This window comes from Castor canadensis, chromosome 17 (assembly GCF_047511655.1).
Source record: "Castor canadensis chromosome 17, mCasCan1.hap1v2, whole genome shotgun sequence".
Lineage (NCBI taxonomy): Eukaryota > Metazoa > Chordata > Mammalia > Rodentia > Castoridae > Castor > Castor canadensis.
Genome location: NC_133402.1, coordinates 505466 through 519236, shown reverse-complemented (window position 1 = coordinate 519236; position 13771 = coordinate 505466). Strand labels below are relative to the sequence as shown.

General features: G+C 49.1%; 1 protein-coding gene across 4 annotated transcripts in view; it reads right to left on the bottom strand.

The window, feature by feature from the left end:
• Window positions 1-114: 114 nt before the first annotated feature.
• The window catches only part of Rab40c (RAB40C, member RAS oncogene family), a 40819-nt gene continuing 27162 nt past the window's right edge, over window positions 115-13771 (bottom strand). For 3 of the 4 annotated variants that reach the window (XM_074059235.1, XM_074059234.1, XM_020177216.2), the window contains 5 exons: window positions 9843-9903; window positions 8678-8738; window positions 3514-3591; window positions 3041-3263; window positions 115-2071 (listed from right to left, as the gene is read on the bottom strand). In XM_074059235.1, coding sequence (XP_073915336.1) covers window positions 1791-2071; window positions 3041-3263; window positions 3514-3591; window positions 8678-8738; window positions 9843-9903 — 704 coding nt within the window. In that variant the 3' untranslated portion in view covers window positions 115-1790. The remainder of the gene's footprint in view (window positions 2072-3040; window positions 3264-3513; window positions 3592-8677; window positions 8739-9842; window positions 9904-13771) is intronic. The other variant, XM_074059236.1, reaches the window with a different exon arrangement.

The following is a 13771-nucleotide window of genomic DNA, read 5'->3' as shown; positions in this document are numbered from 1 at the left end:
CAGTCTGGCAGGCACAAAGCAGTGCTGGCTCCTTTGGCAGCACCCCCCTGCCCCCACCCCCAGCTTATGAGCAGCTGAAGTCTGAGACTAATTCATACATGAGCCAAACAGAGATCACAGCTGAAATACGTTTACTATACAAAGTAAGAACAAAGAACCCAGGAATGGTAGAATCCACAGCAGCGAGGGTAGTGTTGATATTGTGCACAAAAGACCGTCTAGGGCCTCAAAACAAAGTTCGTGCAATTGCGTTCATGATTCTAGAGAAAAGGGCTCTGTTGGCAGCCACAGGGCAGGTGGACCAGGAGAGGGTGAAGCCAGATGGTGGCTACCCTCAGAGCCAGGGGCCACAGCCCTTTCCCCAGCAGATTGACTCATCTCCCAGAACAGCAGGCCGGGTGCTGTGCATCCACCGGTGCCTCAGTAACACCCATGGCAAGACAGTCACAGGAAATGTGCACTAAGAAGGTCCCTGGTTAGGGGTCAAGGCTCCTCCTGTGGCCACGGGCCTGAAGGCAGGAGGTAGAGTTGAGCACCAGTGCGACTGAGGGCTGTGTCACCAGACCAGGGCAGGGAAGAGGTTACAGAGGACAACGTCCCCAGTGAGGGGGCTGCCCGGGCAAGTAGGGGCAGGAAAGGGCACTGTGGAGATCAGTACATGGCTTCAAGAGGGCACGGTGACAAAGCCTAGCTGTGCTCCAGCACAAGGGCTAGGCTGGTGGGTCCCCGAGGAGGGACTTGGTGTCCACTCCTGTAGTCCGCAGTGTGGTTGAGGCTGCTGTTCCAGGTGGTGTTACTAAGAAACCAGTCAAAGAGGTTCCAGTGACATGTGACCTCATGGGCAGAAGGGTCACAACAGGCAAGGAGTAGCTGTAGCTGAGGTTGATGAGCACAAGCTGCCAAGGGTAGGAGGCTGCAAAGAGGGGCCCCTACTGGGGGCCAGCAGACTGCAGCCCAGTAAGTACTTAAGGTCTACAGATGACTCTGCACCCTCAACCTGGAGATGCTGGGCTGAGTTTGTGTAGTAAACATCACCAAAAGCATCAGGGCAATGGGGAGGGCCCCAGGGGCAGCAGAGGTCAGGCTCCTGGGTGCACCCCACTTCTCTCCTACGAACTGCCTGAGCTCTGATACACAGGGATGACATCCAGGGGCTGTCAGGAGCCAGATCCTTACCTGTGGCCCAGCATAGTGACTACCTCAGTCAGAAATGGAGGCTGGGGCTAATATGGCTGCCAGAAGTAGGAGAGTGCCTTGCTCCATTGTTTCCCACTGGCCTCTGACAGCACCGACACCCCAGGCAAAGAGTATACAAATCCAAGGAACATTCAGTTTTCAGGCTGACTCCTTCCATCACAGACTCAAACCCCTCCTTCCCTGACAGAACTCTCCCCACAGCCTCTGTGGCTGTGCAGGGGCAAGCTCACCACATGGCTGCATCCAGGCTTCCCTGACAGCCCCTTAAAAATGTACAAAATGGGTGAAATGTTCTCCATATAAATAAGAAATGGAAGCCAGGCTCCCTCCCGGCCTGAGCCCAGGCAGCCCTGGAATCCGGGGTTGGTTCAGACCTTGCTCCCATAGCACCAGCAGCCCCTCTGCCCAGTCTATGGAGTGTGTTCTCTCCTTCAGGACCCTCCCTTCCACTTAGCTCAGGTGTGGGAGCCTGAGCTTCCTAGGCAGGGCTGTGTGGCCAAGTCTTCCTGCATAGAGCAGGGCCCAAGCACTTGGCCAGGAGTTGCCCCAGTTTGAGTCCCCGGAGTCTGCACAGGTGTTGTCTGTCAGCCCTGCTAGGAGATCTTGCAGTTGCTCCGAGAGCAGTTCTGCGGTGGGCTCTGGGGAGGACGGATGGACTTGGACCTCTTGAGACTGTTGCCCTTGCTGGCACTGCCCCCAGCCCCACTGGCCAGGGAGTAGGAGCGCCCATGCATCATGACAGCATTCATGCCGTTGGCCATGGAGAAGGACTTGAGGTGGCTCTTGATGGTGACTGGCAGTGGAAGCTTGTCGATGAGATGCACTGGTGTGCAGGAGACAATGGCACGGCAGCAGAGGTCCTGCAAGCTGAAAACTGGGGGAGGAGGGGTCAGATGATTGAGGGGAGGGGCAGTGAGGCCCTGGATGGAGAGACACTGAAGAATGCACAACCCTCTCACCACCAGATAAGGGACTACTGAATCCCAAATCCTGGCTGGGAGAGTCTCGAAAGCTCCTGGTGGCTTCTCTGAGACAGGGCCCCTGGGGGACCTGAATGCCTAGCTACTCCACCCAGCATTCACTGGGTGGCTTCCTTCTCCTGCCTTCTTTCCTAGAGCAGAGACTACTGCAAAGTGCTGCTGTGAGACTGGCTTCCAGAGACCAGTCTGCCCCGCTGCCCTAGGAGACTGAAGTTGAGTGAGTGGAGTAGCTCACTAGCTTTTGGAGTCCAGTCTGCAGCCCCTCCTGTAACTATACTTGGAGTTTAACTCAATCTAGCCTGCTGTACATGGCTAAGGTCTAGAGAGTGCTCTTCATGGGCACTGCTTGTGGGCATGGCAGGCCCAGGGCACAAGGGTCTTTCTAACTCCCCATGAGAAAGGAGGAATTTAGACACCTTGTTCTTCCCTGTGCCTTAATCTTAAGGTGACATTGTGCCCAGCAGTAAGCCCTGTTGGGAAGCACCATAAAGTTAGTGGCAGGTCTCCCTGATCATGAGGCCGTTGTTGGGGACTTCTGATTGAGGATCTTGGCATGAAACACTGCAAGAGCTGTACAGAGCAGGGTGTGACCACCCAATCTAAGATCCTGTCTCCAGAGCAATGAAAGCCTCCCCACCCCCACCCCACTCCCACACAGAAGTTTGGTTCTCACTGCACCATGGGGAGGGTGAGGAGATGACCTGCTTGGCCCTTACAGTTCAGGGCCTGAACAAGTACCCCAGGTGTCTGCCACTCTTAAGAGGCCACCTCAACTTTTATTCCCCCTGCCATCCCCCAAGGCTCCACCCTAGCCTTACAGGGCTCTGTCCCACATCCATGCCCTAGCCAAGCCCCAACCCCACCTCGATTGGGCCTCCAGATCTTTTCCATGCCATGCCTCATGAGTACGATGCGGGAGAGCTCAGTGAAGGACTCAATGACGTTGAAGTTGCACAGGGGGCTGACTTCAAAAAAGGTCATGCAGTTCTTTTCTGCGTAGGCACGGGCCTGCTCTGTTGGGACTTGACGCTTGAAGGCCAGGTGCAGCCGGTTCCCAACCAGGATCCGGGGGACCCCAGGTGCATGCTTGGGGAGGAGGGTACAGAACTCAGTAGAGGCACAACTATAGAAGTCCCCCCAACCCTTACCAGTAGGCAGGGCCCCCACTGTCTGCATTCTGGGGTGGGGTGGGCTCAGGGAGGTTTGGGTAGGCCAGGCTGCATGGCAAAGCCTAGCTGTTCACATGCTGAACCTCACAGTTGGGCAGTATACCCAGACATGGACCAAACAAGCTGGGCCCTACACCGTCCCTAGAGGGGCAGAAACCCACACCTACCTCATCAATCTCCTTGATCCACCGGTCAATACCGTCAAAAGACCAACGATTGGTGATGTCGTAAACCAGGAGGATCCCCTGTGAGGGAAAGAGATGCACATGACAAAGGTCATCCACAGGCACAGCTGGGCCTGGGCCCAGGCTCAGGGGGAACTTGCTGGACACAGCAGTCTCAGTTCCTGGGCAGGTTATTAGCATGATGGGTGGTGGGAAATTACCTGCCACCAACAGGAGGGCAGCAGGGAGGGGACCCTTGGTCAGTGGAACAGGCCTGGCCCACAAATGCTGCTCTCCTCCCTGAGGACTCAGATGGGGCAGAACTGACTTTTTTCAACTTTTTTCTCCAAGCCCATCACAAACACTACTCTGAAATCATTCAAAAATCACACAGCTAAGCCACACACACAAGTCTGGCTGTGGGGCTGTGGGGCTGCAGGGCTGCAGAGCTGCAGGATGGGAGCCAAGTATCCTCACAGTCAGTCTGTCAGTGAACTCCGCCCTAGGGGCACCCAGGGCAGAGCTGAGCAGAGGCATCTCTGCGTTTTCCAACCTCAAACTTGCATAGCAGGATGTCAGTGGCTTCAGGAGCAGTTTTTGTGAGACTCCCTCAAGCCGGGCTGAGCAGGATTTGCTACAGGGTCTTTCTTGCTACATCCCTTAGAGACCAATTACTGGGAGCTCAGCTCTAGGCTGTCTCCATCTGCCCTAAATATCTCAGCAGTGATACTGTGATGGGCTCTCCAGCAGGCATGACACTGAGCATACCGCTCACCACATAGCATTAAATACAACATTCCAGTCCATCTCTCTTTGTACAGTACAGTCTACTTTGAGGAAGGCTCAGGAATCAGAATCCACTCATTGAGAGGAACTCACACTACTCCCTGTCCCACAAATCTTCACGCAGTGAAGGGCACAGAAGGGGCAAAGAGAAAAGCATAGCTGTGAGTGGAGAGAGAGGGCACTCTGCACTTCAGAGTCTGGAAATTAGGACTTTTAAAGCCTGTCTTCCTAAATACAGCCAGTCATGGTTAGCCTCCAGGGCCTAATAAGACAAAGGCTAAAACTACTTGAATACCAACCCTGCAGGTCCCTGTACTTAGAACAGCTGGCCTGGCTCACAACAGGGTAGCAGTTCAGGAGGAGCCTCTCTAGCCCTGTAGAGGACTTCACACCTGAGGCCAGGTGCCACTTAGAGGAGCTGACCAACTTGAGCTTCACAGCCAGGAGCCAGTTTGATGGGTGAAAAATTGTAAGATTTACAATAAACAAACACACATCTAAGAGTAAGCCCTGGTGCTCATTGCAGCCAGAGGAGAGGACACTTGGAGGGACAGTGACACACACAGCATCACAGTAGGCCCTCTGGATGGCAATTTGCTCCTGAGGACCACTGAAGGATGTGCCAAAGACCACCCTCCAGAGGGTCATCCCAATGTGTTTAAAACAACAAAACATTCAATGGTAGAGCACTTGTTTAGCATTTATGAGTCCCTGGGCTCCAGCTCTAGCACCATGGGGGGAAAAAAAAAAAAAAAACCCTAATGTCCATTCCCAAGAGAGTAAGTCAGGGTGAAGCATCATATAGATAATAAACACTAACAGAGCTGGTATGTAGTTCAGTGGCAAAGCGCCCGCATAGCATGCCCTGAATTCCAACTGCAGCACCACAAAAAAACCAAACCAAAACAAAACCCCAAAACAAATCACAGAAAGATGCATGGCAAATTGTGAAGAAGTACAGGTCCCAAATGAGAATACAACACATCCCCTAGGAGGTGTGCACAGACACACTTTTACTTTTTGCTTATAACCTCTATTTTCTGCAGTAATCATCATTCATGTCACATTTAAAACAAGTGAGCATGCTAAATTTTGTTGACTTGTATATGGAAGTTCATTGTACTATTCTCTCTAACCTATTAATGTAATTTTGCATAATAATCTATTTTAAATATCTTGAAAAATAAAATCAAGAGAACTCAAAAAAAAAGAAAAAAATAAATAAAACAAGTGAGCAGAAGGCCTACTTCCTGGGTTAGATGGCTTCCACCTGGATGGCTCTTAAAGCGATCCTGAGCAGACAGGCCTTTCCTGGGACTGTCCAAGTCTAAAGAACTGGGGTTAGAGGAGAGGAGACAGGGCTGAAGGACACACAAATAAATGCCAGCATTGGTCACATTACAGGTGGAGGGACCAAAGGATCCCTGGATTTGCTAGGGAAAATGATCTGGGATGAACCACAGGCAGGACAGCTGAGAAATCAAAATGAAGTTCTTTCTTACCAGAACCATCCCCCAACCCCAAGTAATCCTTGAATGTCTCAAAGACACATAGATTCTGTTGCCTTTTTAGTAATAAAAGTAATACATGATCTGATCTTTTTTTTAAACTAGTACTCTAGGGTATAAACAAATAGAGGTTTTCACTTCCTCCAGCCCCCAATCCTGTCCCCAATCCCTAACACTCAGAGACTCCTGGACAGTGTTCCCTGTGTGTCTCCCAGATGTCCTAGAACTGTGTGGCCCACAGATAGGATCATGTCAAAGAGCTGGGATTCACCCAACCTGGAGTCAGACCTGGCCCCTCCCTGACAGAGGCCAGCACTCCACACCAGGCACCTTAACTAGTCTTAGGCAATTTCAACTTCTTGTGACAAATATCTGCAAAGTGCCTCTGAGCATATATACAGTACTGTGTGTGGCAAGGGAGTGGCGAGTGGCCTTTTCTGACACCATGTGAAAGACCCAGGCTCCCTAGGGACCCACAAGGCCTGTTTGGTCTTAACAGAGGGTAGGAGAGTGATAAAACTTCAGGGCCATTCAGAGAAGTGCTCTGTAGAATCAGGTCTGCACCTATGCTGAAAACTGCCATCTCCCATCTCTAATGTCATCAGGATGGAGTACAGAGATAAGACAGGGACAGGGATGGAACTAGGGGCTTTGTCTCGGAGACAAAGCCCCCAAGAAGTGCCTGCACATCCATTCAAGCCCAAGATGTGCACTTGGAGTCTCCAACTAGCTCCTCACATCCAAGAGACAGCAATAACAAAACAAAAGAAAAACACATCTAACCAATGTACAAATGAGCCTATTTGGAGCTGTCGGGATGAATCCCTCCCATAACAAATATATCCTAATAAAAAAAAGAATGACCCAAACTTTGTGAATATCCATCCCCTTTTCAGTTCTCACATATTGAGCAAAAGCAATTAAAGGACTTTCCTTGTTATAACCAGGAAAACCCTGTGTAGCACAGCAATGAGCCTTGTCAGGCTTAGTCTCTCATGGCCTTTTGCATTTTTTCCCCAATAATCCTTTATTATCAACCAACCAAGATAATTACTCCCTCATTTTATTTTTTTATTGCAAAAATATGTGTGCTTATTACAGAAAAATTAGGAAATGCTACTAAGCAAAAGGATGGCAATGAAAACACTTCTGCAGATATAAAAGATGTTTATGTTTTTTTCTTTAAAGACAAATGGGGCCCATGGAATGCACCCTTTGCCCCATGCTCCTTGCCAAGCCTTGTAATCTGGGGCTGCCAAGATCTTGCCCTATGGTTTCCTCCTTAACTCACTCATACCTCTGGTGCCAGACATGGTGGTAGCAAGTGCTTAATGCTGTGACTAACATCCTTGAGGGCTTCCTGCCAGCCTGATTACCTCAGAATCAGTGACTCCCAAGTGGAAGTGCAGGTTAAAGGCAATGCCTCTGTGGCTGCCCACCTGGACAGGAGGTGGGTCACAGAGCCCATGGGTAGGTAGCTCTTATGACCTTCTGCAGACTCCAGGACAGGGTACTGCCCACCCCAGCCTGGGGATCCTTCTGTATCCAACCCTCAGCAGAAGAGAAACAGCAAAGAGCTAGTGCTGACTGTATTTCAGTACAGACCAATCGTTGAACATCATGCTTTCTGCAAGAGGAGGAGCTTCACAGCATTTATCCCACCTCCTGCCATGTCTAAGAAGCTTCACACACAAGGAGCCTCAGCTATAGCAGGGGAAGTTGGGCCTGCCAACACCTCAGCAGTTTCAACCCTCAGCCAACACCTCAGTGACTTCCACCTGACTCCACCACAGGTGTTCCTTTCTCTTGGCCTCTTTAGGTGGAAGAAAAGCTATGGAGATGAACAGCATGGAAAGGAAGCTGGGATCCTGGATGTCATACATGGGGGCAGGCAGGCAGGCATAGGTGTGTGTTCCTGCCAAGAGCAGACTTCACCTGAACCTTTAACCTTTCTCTAAAGGTGTCCAGACCCCAGAAGAATCTCCTTCTCACCTGCCCCAGAGGCTTTTCCTTGCTAAAGATGATGCCCTGAGGGGGTGGGGAGGGGGCTCTGACACTGAAGGTTCAGTGGCTCTTCCAGAAGTCTAGTATGCATCATGGCAGGACTGAGCTTCTATTTACATCTTTCATGTTGAAGCAGCTGTGTCTACAGCATGTCTAGTCACACAGGTCTCAACTACTTCCCTGCCCTTCTGGTCTTAGAATGGTAAATGGAACTAAAAACATGTAAGGGAGCCCAGGGGACAGAGAACAAGTGTGCCCTCCATACCTGTGGCATACACCTGTGCATGACAGTGCTCTTCCATGGGCAGGACAAGCCCATCTACATCCTGTTCTTTGCTGTGGTCTCACCCTTGTCCCAAGGATCTGCTGCAGGCTCTGGGAAAGCACCCATCTTTAGTACTTCTAATCTTTAGAGTCCTAACTTAGGAAACAGCCCTGGCCATTCCCAGAGCTAGTCACATCCCCCAGCAGGCTCTGAACTCCACAAATGAGGGTCCTGGGCAGATACAGGAGTCAACTTTGGTTTCTAGTGAAACAGATGAATGAGTTGCATTTTCACACCTTAGAGAGGCTGCCGCAGTGGCCATGCTAGACTCAGGGCACATCTCATGGCACTGTGCAGATTGCCACTGACCACAGTTGCAGCAATAGCACTGGTCTGCACAGGGACACTGAAAGCAGACGCCTGGGGACCTAGGCACTCTTCTGATAGGCAACCAGGGAGCAGAGGCTCCTAGGCTCAAGAGGCCACTGGAGGACACATCTTTCCACAGACAGCAATTCAGAAAACCGGACAGGACAGCAGCCCACGTCCAGAAAGAATCAGGAGAAGCATTCATTTAAAAACAACGGAGTACTTCCAGTCTTACCTGTGCACCCCTGGAGTAGGACCTGAAGATGGTACAGAACCTTCCCTGGCCCGATGTGTCCCTGAAACACACAGGGAGGGTCAGGAGGGGCAGCAGCCAGGGGACCCTCCAGTGAGCACATGTGATCCCCTTGTGAGAGGCTCAATCACACCCTCTTCTCTCCTCCACAGCTCATTCTGCATGTCCTGGAGAGGCCAAAGGGAGGCTGGCCAGAGCAGGCACAGATAGGCTGTGCCAAATGGTGCTAACTGTTAAGGGATCACTCTAGGACACCACCCAGGCAGGCAGTGGAGGGAGCCAGTCTCCAACACAGGTCCAGGAGCTGGCAACACTGTCCAGACAGCCCCAGACCCGTAGGAATCCATGTGTTGACTTTGAAGTTCTGGGATATACTCCATTCTTTTCTTTCCTTCTTTCTCGCTCTTTTTCTTTCTTTTGTTTTTTTTCTGAGATAGGATCTTGCGAACTATTTGCCCAGCTGGCTTTGAACCATGATTCTCCTGATCTCTGCCTCCTAGGATTATAGGAGTGAGCCACCGGCGCCTGGCTGGCCTTTTTTTTTTTTTTTTTTCCTGAGACAAGGTCAGGCTGGTGTAGCTCAGGCTGGCCTCAAACTGTTGATCCTCCTGCCTCAGCTTCCTGAGTGCTGGGATTACAGGTGTGAGCTGCCTCATGTAGTTAGGACATGCTCTTTAATGTGAAACCCAGAAATAGGCCAGGGAAAGGGGCTATGGCTACTGTGGAAACAGGTCTTTATGAGCAAAAAGGGAGCAAGCTCAGAACAAAACATCCTGAACTTTTTGTTTTTCTCATGATGGAGCAAAATTCATTCCCTGTCTGAACAGGTTTTGTTTAAATGGCTACTTCAAGAAAGATGAAAACAGGAGCCCAGCACAGTGGCTAATGCCTATAATCCTAGTCACCTGGAAGGCTGAGACAGGAGGATTGTGATTCAAGGCCAGTCCAGGCAAACAGTTCAGGACACCCTACCAGAGCAAAATGGATGGGAGATGTAGTTCAAGCAGTAAAGCGCCTGTTTTGCAAACACAAAGCCCTGAGTTTAAACACCAGTCCCAACAACAAAAAAAAAGAAAAGAAAAGAAAACAGGGCATCTTCCTATTTCCTAACTAGACTTCCGTGTCCCCCAACTGATCACCAACTCACCAGAGCTCCAGCTTGACACGCCGGCCATCTAGCAGGATGGTGGTCGTCTTGTAGTCAATCCCTGTGAGGAAGCAGAGGTGTGAGGGCATCCATCAGCAACTGGCCTCCCTAGGGCTCAGACTCCTTGCTCAAGTCTCCACTGTAAAGTGGAGAAACACTTCCACTACTACTACAATGACCTGCTGGGAGCAGGGCAGGAATCACTGCTCTAGGCCATGGCATTCTTGGGGCCCATTCCAGCCCACTTTGCACAGCAGCTGCAGGGCAGGAGCACAGGTCAAGACAGGGTACCAGCCACACACTGGCTATGCCAATGTCTCTAGAGGTTCTGGGCCCAGGACACCTGGAGAAAAATGGCTCATCCTCACTCTGACCTACCACATACAGATTCTGGAGCAGAACTCTCAAAAGCTAATGGATTTCCAAGTTCTTGGGTTCACTATATTTCCCAGGTACTGACAACTGAAGCATGCTTGATGCATTATTAAGGGAAAGTAATTTATTACATGCTGTTTCCTGGAGAACACTCATGGAAAAAGGTTCAAGAGAAGTTGGTGGGAGCAGGCAGTGTTTGACACTTAACTTACAGGCAACGTCAGAGCCTTTTCACAAGCTCCTATCTAGTGCTCAGTCCTTGCCTTTTTTTTTTTTTTTTAAAACTCTGGGCCTTAAACTTGTTAGGCCAGTGCTCTACCACTTCAGCCACACTCCCAGCTTTTGTTTGAGATGGGGTCCTGCTATATAGTCCAGCCTGGCCTCAAACTTACAATCTTACCTTACACTGCCCAAGTCTTAAAAACACATCAGCTTCTCCCCTTTTATAATACTTGCTCCAAAGGGTTTTTTTTTTTTCATGCTTCAGACCAAAACAAAGGGTTTTTTAAAACATAGGCATCACTCTGTGTGTGTGTGTGTGTGTGTGTGTGTGTGTGTCCCCGACCCATCCCTGTAGGCACATCTTCTGGCATCCCCTTTTAGGAAGGCATCAGTGGCTCCTTCCAGGCCCTCTTTCTGCCTGGCCAACTAGGAACTGCATGTCAAAATCTGGTTCTCATGCATCAAAGGACACTATTAGTAGAGTGAAAAATGCAACCTACAGAGTAAAAGAAAATATTTGCAAATAAATCATGTATCTCATTAGAGACTCAGAGCTCTTTAAAGAACTTCAACTCAAAAAAAAAAAAAGATCCAGACTGGTGAAGTGGCTCAAGTGGTAGAGCCTCAGTGCTGCCAAAAATAAAAAAACCAAACCAACCAACCAAACAAACAAAAAACCCAAAACATTAAAAAATGAGCAAAGGAGCCAGGCATGATGGGACACACTTTTTAATCCCAGCTACTCAGGAGGTGGAAGCAGGAGGATCCCAAGCATGAGGCCAGGCCAACCAAACAAAAACCTAGCAAGACCCTATCTCAAAAAAAAAGTGGGGGGGGGGAACTGGGGGCGTAGCACAAGTAATAGAATATTTGCTTCATGTGCACCAGACCCTAGATTTAATCACCAGTACCAGCACTCCACCTAAAAAAGGCAAAGACATTTCCCCAAAAAAGATACTAATGGCCACAAAACACAAGAAATGATGTTGAATATCATCAGTCACTAGGAAATGCAAATCAAAACCATACACTACACTTTACACTGGGAGGACAGTTAGAACCAAAACAACAGACGGCCAGCAGAGTAAGGGTGTGGATAAACCCTTCTACACTGTCAGAGGGCTGTAAAATTATGATTGCACAATTGTGCAAATGTACACAGTGCCACTGACCTGAGCATCTGAACACAGCTGAAACTATAGAGCATATGTGCATTCACACAGTAAACAGCAAGGGGTGTCTCATGCACACCCTCAGGAGAGAAACCCCAGGCCCAGCCGCAGCACTTCTGTACCCTTCTCTGCACCATTTCCTCAGCTTCTCTGGTGGAAGCTCAATGCTGGTGGCTGCAGCCCCCAAGAGAAGCTCAGGAGGACTCTGTTGCAAACACATTTAGACCCAGCTCTTGAGCCCAGTGTTACCTCCATTTGCAGATAGCAGGAGCTACAGGGATGACCTTGACTGTGTGCCCTGAGGACTCCCCCAAGCCGGTTCCCCCAGGAAAGCCACTGCCCTGCCACCAAGCCACCCCTAGATGGTGCTGTTGCCCCAGGCCTGGCTAGGGAGCTGTGGCTGCAGTTGGGGAGCAGTGGATACCCAGGAAAAGCCTAAAAAGACACCATATTTGTCACCAATAGACCTGGGCCACAAAGAGCTATGCTGATACCTTAGTCTGTCGCCACCACTGGAAGCACTATCTTCAGTGGGATTCTGAGGATGTCCCTACCACTGACCCAACTGACTGGTATGACACTGAAAGGCTTACCTAGCAGGTACCTGCATTTAGGAAACTGCTGCATTTACCACTCTCACAATGGGCAGATAACAGAAGAGCCCCAGCCCCAGCAAGTTCCTGAGCTCTTCTAGAACACAGATGCTCTGCAGTCCTGGTGACCAGGTCCAGCACACCTCAAGAATGGGGCTGCAGAGGGTGAAAAGCTTCCACTCTGGCCACTGCCTTCTGAGCAAATACTCAGCTGTTTTCTACTTACTGATCAGGAGAAACAATCTAAGATCACAACATCATCACCATTGAAAATGATGTAGACTCAACAGTGACCGTGTTCTCTAAGCACAGTCTGCAAAGGGTCTTGCTACTGGTGACCCAAGGTCGCTAGTCCTAGAATGTGACGCTGGAGCAAGTCTGGATCTCAGAGAAGAGATCATGGTCTCATGGGGACGGGTGTCTCTACCCCACCAGCCTGGTACTCACATGGGCACTGCAAGAAGGTTTCGAGGTGTGGGGCTCAGCACACTCAGCATTGAGGTGAGAGGGCAGTGAGTCCCTCAAACAGACAGTAGGGTATAACTGAGGGCAGGTGCAGGCAGTTGACCACCCAGAAGACACCAAGAAGCTCAGGTGAGAGTGGAGAGCTCCCAAGTTGACTCTTTCACTTGGAAAATTTGGTCATAGATATAAAAAGGTATCAACTGTACTCTTCATGCTTACTCTGTCCAACCTCACAAGCCTGTATTGTCCCTCTTACTTATCAGTTCCTTAGAAGTTAAGCTACTTAAAAAAAAAAAAAAAAGATGGGTCTAGAAGTATAGTATAGTGGTAGAGTGCAAGTTTAGATGCCCTGGGCTCAATCCCTAGCATCAAAAATAAAAATAAAAGACGATCAGGAGTTTTATTCAAAATATTTAAAACTTGAGCCTGGGTGCCAGTGGTTCACACCTGTAATCCAAGCTATTCAAGAGGCAGAGATCAGGAAGATCATGGTTCAAAGCTAGCCTAGGCAAACAGTTTGTGAAACCCTATCTTGAAAAAAACACATCACAAAAAAAGGTCTGGTGATGAGTGCATATATTAAAAAGACTGAAAGATCTCAAATCAATGACCTAATGCTACATCTCAAACTCCTAGAAAAACAAGAACAAGCAAATCCCAAAACAAATAGAAGGAGAGAAATAATAAAAACAAGAGCTGAAATCAATGAAGTAGAAACCCAAAAAACCATACAAAGAATTAATGAAACAAAAAGCTGGTTCTTTGAACAAATAAACAAGATCAATAGACCCCTGGCAAACCTGACTAAAATGAGGAGAGAAAAAACCCAAATTAGAAAAATCAGGAATGCAAAAAGGGGAGATACCAACAAACACCATGGAAGTCCAGGAAATCATTAGAGACCACTTTGAGAACCTATATTCAAATAAATTCGAAAATCTTAAAGAAATGAGCAGATTTCTAGATACTTATGATCATCCAGAACTGAACCAAGAGGACATTAATCACATGAATAGATCTATAACACAAAATGAAATTGAAGCAGCAATCAAGAGTCTCCCTAAAAAGAAAAGTCCAGGACCTGATGGATTCTCTGCTAAAT